At 32.3% G+C, this 10,329-nt stretch overlaps 1 protein-coding gene across 1 annotated transcript; it reads right to left on the bottom strand.

The window, feature by feature from the left end:
• Window positions 1-10,228, bottom strand: LOC116773560 (V-type proton ATPase subunit C). Its single transcript, XM_032666033.2, has 13 exons — window positions 10,068-10,228; window positions 9,511-9,647; window positions 8,451-8,552; window positions 7,976-8,027; window positions 4,343-4,440; window positions 3,914-4,002; window positions 3,281-3,379; window positions 2,742-2,865; window positions 2,279-2,410; window positions 1,914-2,011; window positions 1,191-1,329; window positions 821-935; window positions 1-427 (listed from the first exon to the last, which is right to left on the bottom strand). Exons 2-12 carry the CDS (start codon window positions 9,637-9,639, stop codon window positions 843-845), a joined length of 1,155 nt encoding a protein of 384 aa, XP_032521924.1. The 5' UTR covers window positions 9,640-9,647; window positions 10,068-10,228; the 3' UTR covers window positions 1-427; window positions 821-842.
• Between the last annotated feature and the right edge of the window lie 101 nt (window positions 10,229-10,329).

Below are 10,329 nucleotides of genomic sequence, written 5' to 3'. Positions count from 1 at the left end.
AACAGTAACTTTAATAATATTTATTATGTACTACACAAGTTATGAGGAATGTTTATATTTACAAAGCTTTTGCGTAACTCTGATATCATTTTTATATATATATATATATTTTCTTTACAATCGCAAACAGTGACTACTCTATGTCTATGGCGCAACTTTAATACTGAAATAAAAATTGTTGCGTTTAAAATATATATATCCATCGAATGGAGTGAGCGCAGCTCGTAGAGTTCCTGTGACGGCGTAAATATTCATATCTTTATAATTTGAATACATAAATAGCATCTCATGATGAAAATCAATCGTATGTACATTGGAGGATAAGGGTCGATGTATATGGAAAGAACAATCAGAAATAAAATTATACAATCTTTCAACTATGGTTTCAGCTAGCACTTAGAACAGCATTTCCATCTGGTGACCATACCTGCAAGGAATAATTATACATATACATATACTGTATTAAGTCTCTTATGGAGTGTATATGTTATAGACAAATCAAAATAACAAACTATATATAAAATTATATGAGAAATGATAATTTCTGTGAAAAAAATTAAATTAGACTACATTTTTGACCTCGGAAAGATGACTTATTAAGACAAAACAACGAAATCATTCAGATTCTTCAGCATCACCCAGTATCTGTAGGCAACTAACATTATATAATGAAAACTACTATGAAGGTGACTTCATATCTATAACATTACATTTAAAATTCCTCATACATTTTAATTGAAATAGTTAAAATTTTTCTCTAATTGTTTTATTTGATGTCACTCGTATGAACAGAGTGTATTTACATATGTTCGGTAGTTACCTATACACAGTATGGCACCCGTCTAAGCTTTCTCGACCATGTCAATGTTGATTTTGTAGAAAACATACGGGAAGTAATCCGATTGACCAAAGCCTAGACCAGCCAACTCAGCATTCTGAAATGATATTAATATATAATCAAATATATCTGTTATATCTGTGTACATGCTGTATACAGACTAACACAGATTTGTAGACTGTCTGATATTCATAGCTTGTAATGATCAAACTATGGGATCTGTGACACGTCTGTGGAATCACTTCAACATATAATCAGGCTTGGCAATGTCTTTTAGCAACTAACTTGAAAAATATATTATTAAACAAAATCATATACATATATATATATATATATATTTGTGTGTACTCACATCCTGTGCAGCGTGTCCGTGCTGTTGTGCGGAGTGGTCGAGGTGCGCGTACAGGTGCTGCAGGACGTCGCGCAGCTTCTTCATACTCTTGCGGGCTGGGACCATCACCACCGCTAGGAAGTTCACCGGCAGGCCGTATCTGCGGAGACACGCTTTGAAAGGTAACTATAATATGGTAGTACGGGACTAAAACATTCACACTATATTCATTTTAAACGACAGGATCATCGTTGGAGTGATTTGTTCAAGTACAGACACAGTATATAGCTTCTCTCGCACCACATTGAAGTTGTAAATAAGTTTTGGTCTGAACCGGTGCGGCTGTGACATTACATAAATCAATCTTTGTTTATTATACTTTATATTTCTATGATCTCATAGATTTCTTTAAAATGATTTTTTTTTCTGGTAAACAAAATTCCTTTAGAATGATTATAGTTACAAAGTCACTTGTAGTTGGTCATCATCAAGCTCTAACCATCGTATAAGCCAGAGGTTCCCAAACTTATTTCGTCTCCTGTCCACTATCAGAATGCATAATTTTTTTTCACCCCATTTTTCTACTGAATAATTACAAACTCATCCTGGCTAAAATATTTACAAATCACCCCCGCCTCTACACAACGCCCCCATTATTTTTCTGGGTCTCTTACAGCCCGCTTAGCTAACACTACCCACCAAGTGCCTTATGCCACTTCGATACAGACTATATGAAATAATCACCTCAGAACGGACTCCACGAACACCCGGAGAGCCTTCACGTGGATCCAGGCACAGAAACATTCAGAGAAGTTCACTTTCAACCATCTCACCAGCGGGCCCTGCAGACAACAAAGAAAAAAATCAATAGTACGAACACTAATGCTTGTGACATTATAACACATTATTATGTAACAGATTTCTTTTAAGTTTTCTTCAACTTCATATTTTTATAATATCATCCGTCTTTAAAGTTAATGCCAAAATAAAATACATTACAACTTTCTGAAATTTAATTTTATTCAGTTGAACTAGCGCGGGGTCCGCGCGGGGTCCGCGCGGGGTGCTCACTGGAACCTGTATTGTTCATAACATTAAATGCAACTCACGAACTGCTTCTTCTTGTCGGTGACGAGCCTGGTGATCTCGTTCTTGCCGGCGGCGAGGTCCGCCTCGTTGTATGAGAACTCGCGCACGATGAACTTGCGCTCGCGAGCGTGCAGCTTGAACTCGTCGACGACCTGCGGAGGCGGCGCGCATTGACTCAATTAACGATTTTTATTTGGACAAAATTGGCGTGTTTTTGGCAAAATCGAAATTCACTGAACAAATTTAAGTTCAGCCACCGACACGTTTGGGTTTTCTCCAGCAACCATTATACAAATAGGAAGTGCCTTCAATTCAATCTAGAATTAAAAAAAAATAGTAATAATCTTTTTAGGTATAAAAGATGCATATGACGTTTCCTTTAAATAATAAAAAAAAATGATGAGCTTCATTATTTAACATTAAGTACTGTCTAACAGACACAGTCTGCTTCATAACCTCCCCTGCCCCCACTGACTGACTCACCTTACGGAACAGAGTCACGGTGAAGAGGCCGTAGTCGTTGTCTTGATGCACGAGCTGGGTGGAGCGCGGCACTATCATGTCGGTTATCTTCTCATAGTTAGCGTTCCAGTCGTTAAACATCGCCCTACAGTTAACATCGCAGTTAAAATTATTGAATTAACTTTGAAATATACTGTTATCGATATTAATCTAAAAATCAACACTGGTAAAGTGCGTCCAGTATCCACGTCTCTTCCACCTCCCGATGGCTGATTAGATTTGATGATAAAAAAATCTTGAAAAAGCTTTGTGTAATCTTTAAGATAATTTCAATAATCTCTGAGTAATTATATAGTTGTAGTAGGTCTGTCTGAGTTATAGGAAAAGGAAATAAACAAAAAATAATAAAGAAACGTGTGAAAGAACTTTAAAAACACACTTGTACTAAGGCAGGTGATTTTTCAACAATATTCGTAAGCGAGGGTAGTTCCATGTTCCCTAAATTAGTTTAAATCTATTCTTATTGGCTACAATCATTCATTGTACACGAGTATACTCACTTGGGGACAATGACGAGGAGAGTGGTCAGATATTCGCTGTCTAGGATGAAGTGTTCCCTCTTGACGAGGTCAGCCAGGTTACGGGTCAACAGGCTGCCGCTGGAAACGCAGTGCAGCGACAACCAGAGGTTAATATTGTGACAACCAGCGGTTAATACTGAGTTAAATGTACTTTATTTCGTTTAAATTGTTCGAGGGTAGTTATAAGAATCGCGTACTACAGCGCTTATAAAATCAGAATACTGAATAATTCACTGTCTGAATCCAAGACACGATAGCTCAAGTTGTCAATCGACTGTAATATATTCCAGGGGAAACGAGTTCAAACCCCAGTTCAGTCCATGAATTTTTACTTTTAAATAAATATTTGAATATCAACATGCACAGCCTAATGACTAACGTCAGTAATAAACTTTTCATATCTCGCTAACCGTGAGCTCAAAATTGACAAATATTGACCTATTATATATTAAATGTGGATTTCCACAAAATTACTTATATTTCATAAACTATACAAAAACATCAAAACCTGTTTCAGTTAGAGTGAGACTTACATATGAATGTATTCACATAAAAATCTCTGTTTACATTTTTTATCTCGTCTCGTTGTCCGTGTTATAAAACGTTACTCACGTCTGTTTCTTCTCCAAGCTCTGCAAGTTGCCCTTTAGCGAGTTGTACGCGGCTGACTTCATCTTCAAATCAGCGTCGATTTGTCCTACCTGATACAAAATATATTTTACTCCCACCAAAAACTAACATGTAGAAAATTACATTTAATAGGTATAAGTTCTAAACTCGTATAACGAACTCGAGTCATCCGAGTGCAAAACTACTGTAAGTCGTTTTTTTTTAATATAATAATTATTTCTTATTCAGAAATGTTGTCATTGTTATACTTATTATATTTTTCAATAAAAAAAATATATAATTCTTGTAAAGTATTCAAAGAAACAACTTCTAGGGTCGAATTTATCCAATGATTTCTATTCAATTACCGAAATCAACATTAAAGTATTTTAGGATTTTTTTTTTTATTAACATTTTTGGTTACACACTAACCTGTTTACTGATAATGTCGGCGATGTTGCGCAGACTTTGCTTTATGGGGTACTTGGCCATATCCCATTGAAAACGTGTCAAATAAGTGGGCAGGTCGCCTGCAAACATAACATCAATATATTATAATAACGTTATAGCAATTCAATAGTTAACATCACTTTAATTATTAGAATATAAATATATTTTTTATCATCTAAATGATAAGAGCCAATAATATACAGCCTTTTAATTATTTCCATGGTTTTAAAACATAATTTACGTGAACATCTCATATGCATAATGCTTGCACCGTTCAAACAAATTAATGCATATAAGATATTTTGTTGGATGTAAACGATTTGAAATAAAATAAAAAAAAAAAGAATATATTAATTCAAAGACATTAAAAATCAATACGAATACAAATGTACTAAACATGTGTAAGTAGCAAAAACATAAAATAACGAGTGCTGGAACAAAAAATATATTTAAAAAAAATAAACAAAAAAAAAATCAAAAAAAAAAAGCATAATCTATGGATGCATTAAAACTATAATACAATCCTACAATCACATGCAACACATCAAATATATTCGAGTACAAACAAAAAGATTCGTTCCGACTCATGCTTACTCAATACCATGCAACATCAACATGCCTAGGTCACAAACATACGACGGATTGCTAAGCTATTCAGAATCTACGTAACGCATTAATCATGTACCAAATGATATAAAACCTTTTTTTTGGAAACACCTTAGATATTTATAAAGATTCTAAAACATATTCCTTGTTTGAAAAACTTTCCATAAAAACAAAAAAAAAAATAGAAAAAAAGATTTAAACACTTATTTTTTTCACATTATTCAACATGTACGGGGTGTATAGCGTACTGGGGTAATGCAGAAACAAAACAGACTCAGATATAAACAACATGTGTGGACACAAGCACAGTTCATACATACACTTTCATCAAATGTATTTACGAACTGTTCAAAGCGACAAGGTTTTTTTTACATATTCTCTGCGACCTGACACACTCTATGTCAACCGAGCGTCACCTCAAACTTTATAACAGAAATATTTATTAGTATGATTCCATATTATTATAACAACGCCTAGAAAAAAAATTCAGGATGGCGCTTACAAGTCCTATAGACAAGCGCCACCTGTTAGAATCGGATGAATAGTTTTAGCAACCACTGCCCTCACGAGATGCTCTAGTACAATGCGATATATATTCGTGTGTCATACCAATGCAGACAGGTAGCGTTATCTATAATCGGAACTGGCCTGCTAACGACCTACCGGATACTAGCGTTTTGAACAGTATTTGAGACGCAAGCGTTAGTGCAAGCACAAGCCTCAAATCCCGATCAAGTGGGACAGGATCTGGGATAGGGATGGGAACCTTGCGTGAGTATGTGATGCGCCTCATCCTCATCATCATCCCAGCGCGGTGAGCTGCGCCCGCTAGACGGCGTTGGCGGCGCACCATTATCATGATGCTCGCAAGGCCAACATCCGTGATGCTCAGAGAAAGCCGAGTCGCAAACCGGCGACGGAGTAGACGGCTGCTCGCCTCCCCCCGGGTCGGAATACGAGTCGATGCCTGAATTCGGCAGATTTCGTGATCGCAAACACACAGACGCCTCCTTTAGCTTTGTTTTAGTTATATAAAAAATCTGTCCGACTTTGTATCTATCTTTAGCGCTTCGATTTTGCTTTACTATCTCTGCAAAACATTCGTTTACTGTATTTATATATATTTTGCACATTTTTATTGATGTCGTATAAGTGTTGCTTCCGTGATAACGACCCTCATAACGATCCATTAATTTTAATCTAACGCTTCCCTATTACAAGATTTCGAACTTAGGAAAGATCAAACTAAAATTACGGGAGGTTAGTATAGGAAAGGGGCAGAATAAAAATAAATAAGAAATATAAACAAAAAAAAAACAATTATAGAAAAAAAAAAAATAAAGAAAATAATCCAGATAAGAAGCGACAAGCATGAAGGATTTAAGCTCCAGAAGCTATGAATGTTTGTGAGGCAGTGATTGCTATGATTTATTGTAGGTAGAATATTATTATTATTCTAATAATTTTGTGCAAAATTTACAACATACGATCACGTCACATCATATAATGTACACTTCACGTTCTGTCGGAGGCCGTCCCGGTAATAAAACACGTTGAATTAACCGCCCAATGCGCTAACCACACCAACTATATGCTCGTCCTAGTAATAACATAACTCATCGAGATATTGGAGAATCATCCGTACGGAATGTCATGAGATATATTTTTTCACACATTCTTCATAACATATAGTATTAAATCGTACAATTCTTAACAATGATCAATCATATGGAGCTTCGAGAATATAATTATCATATTTTTTTATATAAGCAATAAAGCGACTTATCTATTTTTATCATTAATCTAATATACATGTAATCGTGAACCTGACGAAGCTCTAACAAAGCCTTCACGTTATACACTTCAATACATATAATTATACAAATATATTACTCACTTCCGCATATTTTTTTCCATTTCTCAGACACTGAAATGCAATTTCAATGCTAACATTCACAAACTAAGTGTAGATCAATTATATCTAATTACAAAGTGATATAAAAAATTACAGCCATTATGCATATATATAAAAAAAGCATTCAAATAAAAAATATATATATATTTATACGTTAATCCATATGCTGTGTGTTTGGATAAGAAATATTTACAGAGTTATGTGAGATTTATAAAAAATAAATGCATACAAATACATTATTAAATCGAATGCATGATAATTGTAATGCAAACGACGGTGCAACGATGACGTAGGATAACGATTTTAATTTATTTATATTAATATTAAAAATATAATATACAAGTGAATAAAATGTCTTTTTTTTTTAAATACAACTTGAACTTGAAAACAGCAGAGATTCGTCAAAAAAAAAAAAACAAGAACAAACAGTCGAGTACTAGAAAATGGTTAAAAATGTAAGTGTTAATGTTCGATGCTTAAAAATACATGTATAAATAAAAATAATACACGAGTATTGCAAATAAAAACTCACAAATGTACAAAGAGAAATAAACATGGTACACAACATGGTGTCCGAAACGAAATCATAAGACATGCAAATAAAGAAGAAAAAAAAAAAATGTAACAAAAAAAAAAATGGAAAAATAATATGTATAACATTACCACCGATTGAGCGTCATGCTAAAAAATCTTTCGCACTACTCTTGTGCTTTTACGATGTAACTGTCTAACTTACTCCATTATAACTATTCTCAATTAATTCTCATGCTGGCAACACCGTTTCGTGTTTTAAAAAAATATGCTTTTATTGTATTCTTTATCTAAATCAAACCCCACACATGCTAAATATAATTTATCTTTCTATGAACCGAATTAATTTCATGCAAATAATGTTTTTTTTCTGTCTTAAAATTCATATGAATGCATCGTTTATTTATAAAATTCATTTATATTTTTTTTTTAAAGCTAAATAATAAAAATGGCACTAAACAAGATATTTATGGAAATAAAAAAAATATATATGTTTAATGTCCAAACGTTTAGTGCCATGTAAATGTATGAGAACGGTCTGAAATATTGAAAGTGTCACTTACTATTGTTTGCCGTCAGATTCTCGTGAAGTTTGTCGCGTTGATCTTCAAGTACCTGTATTTAATAAAACATATATATGATAATAATAATAAAAGTCAATTCTTTACATAAAAATACTACTAAAGAAGTTTTGACTTAAGTTCTTATATAATTCAAATTACTTTATCAAATGACAAGTCGGCCATCTTAAAGAAATAAAGAGACTATTTTACAGATAGAATATCGCTCGGTTTAATATATACACATAAAATATATATTTTATTAATATATATTGTTTTATGTTTAAGGCCCTAATATTATGTCATAATTTTTTTAAATCATAAAAATCAAATTATTGAAAATTGCGACATAGAAATTATATTTAATCTATGCTTTACCTTTATATTTGAATATTCTAGAATGTTTTTTTTAATTCAAACATTATTTAAACTATTTAAATTTAATTTTTAACATCATCATTAAATTTAAGCTGCTAACCTCTCCGAGATATTGCGCCACCTTCCTTGTAACACCCTCAACAAAAGTATCAAGTTTGCCGAGATCATCCGACAAACCAACGAGTTGATCCAATGTACCCACCTATAAATTCAATATGAATATTAAAACTTTAATTACATAAGCATATATATGTCTCTATATTTATCTGAACAAAGAATTTTTATTTAACGTCTTTTAATTAATTAAATTCTTATTATAACTATTCATGTTTAGAAAGTATCGACAAATATATACATACACATATATATTATATATATGTAGAGTATATGTTACACATATATATATATATGTCATCTATATATATCTACTTTTAATTATCTTGATGTTCATATAATAAAAAAAAAACTTGTCAAAGTGTAAATTAATTTAGCAGTACATAATGAAATATATGACAATATAAGGACATACAAGTTCCCTTAAATTGTAACAAAAAATATCAAAGAAATGTATGTTACAATGTTCTTAGACTTGAAATTACGGAAATTTAAAACTCATCCCATTAGACAAATTATGGCTTCTTAGAATTTAAGGTAAAGACACACTATCTTTAAGAATTACACTACACTGTATTTGTATTAAAACAGACAAGTGTCACGATCTTAGAGAAATATTATAAATTAGTAATTTAAAAAAAGAACTGAGAAATTAATAATTTAATTTGAAAAAAAAAAAACTAACTATTGAAACCGATAACCTGAGTATGAAACCTCTTTAAAAACTTATGCTATTATACTTTTATTCGTTGGAATTATTTCATTACTTTAATAATTCAGCCATTGGCTCAATGTTAATAAAAAAAAGTATCATATATATATATTTTAATATGTTTCAATAAAGTAACAATTTTTTTCCATCTGATGATATAATATTGGAAAATATAAAATTTTGACTTTCTTATCATTAGAGACAATTAGATAAAGAATCCTTCAGACAATTTTAAGATTAATCTATCGTTTTAAACTTACTGATGTTTTTAAATCCTACTTAAAGTTATGATATAAAAATATATATAATATTATTGATTAAAAAATTATGTTACCTTGAGGTCGGGTATAGGGAATTTGTAGTTCACACTGAGGCTGCCAGATTTGGTGGCATTATTCAAAGTATCCCATGTTTGTTGGCAGGTTTTGTCGCCAGGGGCACTAATTAACCAGTATTCACTCATCTTGATCACTGAAATTTACTAATTAATTAATTATGTATACGATACAGCTATAAACGTAAGAAAAAGAAGCTAGATTGAACATTATAAACGATAAATAGAGTCTAAAAATCATAAATGAATAACTTTAATAGTTATAGCAAAGGAATCATCGATTTTTATAAGTCTAAGTCCCTGGACTGTATGATGTTATATGAATCCCAGAGCTATTTGACTTGTTCCGATACATTGCAGTGAATCAATACCTAGTTCAGACCGCTAGGCAGACAGACATCCTGGCGCCTAACTCATTTCACAACAGATTTACACCCTCTACCACCCTTATTACACCCTATCGATATTATATCAATTTTGACAACAAAGTCGCGCGCAAAAGCCCATAAACACCTTTAAATGCGTTCTAATAAACAGCAAAACAATATAATACTCACCCGGTGTTATAAATTAAGTGCTGTTTAACAATAAATATTCGAAACAGCAAATTTTTGGTGAAATCACAAGACGATACGGGGCTAGCCCTACAACACCGCCATGAAAATTCACGTGATGCCGTGCTGCCCTCTACTAAAACTAATTTGGACAGCTGATTTACGTCAATTGTCTATGGTGAATATATTTTCACAAAGAAAGTCATTTTATTATATAAAATATTATACTATTTCTTATTTTAAACTGTTAAAATATGCAACCCAT

This window comes from Danaus plexippus, assembly GCF_018135715.1.
Source record: "Danaus plexippus chromosome 22 unlocalized genomic scaffold, MEX_DaPlex mxdp_33, whole genome shotgun sequence".
Classification (NCBI taxonomy): domain Eukaryota; kingdom Metazoa; phylum Arthropoda; class Insecta; order Lepidoptera; family Nymphalidae; genus Danaus; species Danaus plexippus.
Note: the sequence above shows the minus strand (reverse complement) of the source record. Positions and strands in the feature narration are given on the sequence as shown.

Excerpts from the sequence above, each read along its gene's own strand:
- LOC116773560 (XM_032666033.2), bottom strand. The coding sequence starts at position 9,639 with ATGAGTGAATACTGGTTAATTAGTGCCCCTGGCGACAAAACCTGCCAA. Across the intron at positions 2,012-2,278 it reads CCGACAAGAAGAAGCAGTTC|GGCCCGCTGGTGAGATGGTT; the intron begins GTGAGTTGCATT and ends TGTTGTCTGCAG. Across the intron at positions 1,330-1,913 it reads TTCGTGGAGTCCGTTCTGAG|ATACGGCCTGCCGGTGAACT; the intron begins GTGATTATTTCA and ends GTGTCTCCGCAG.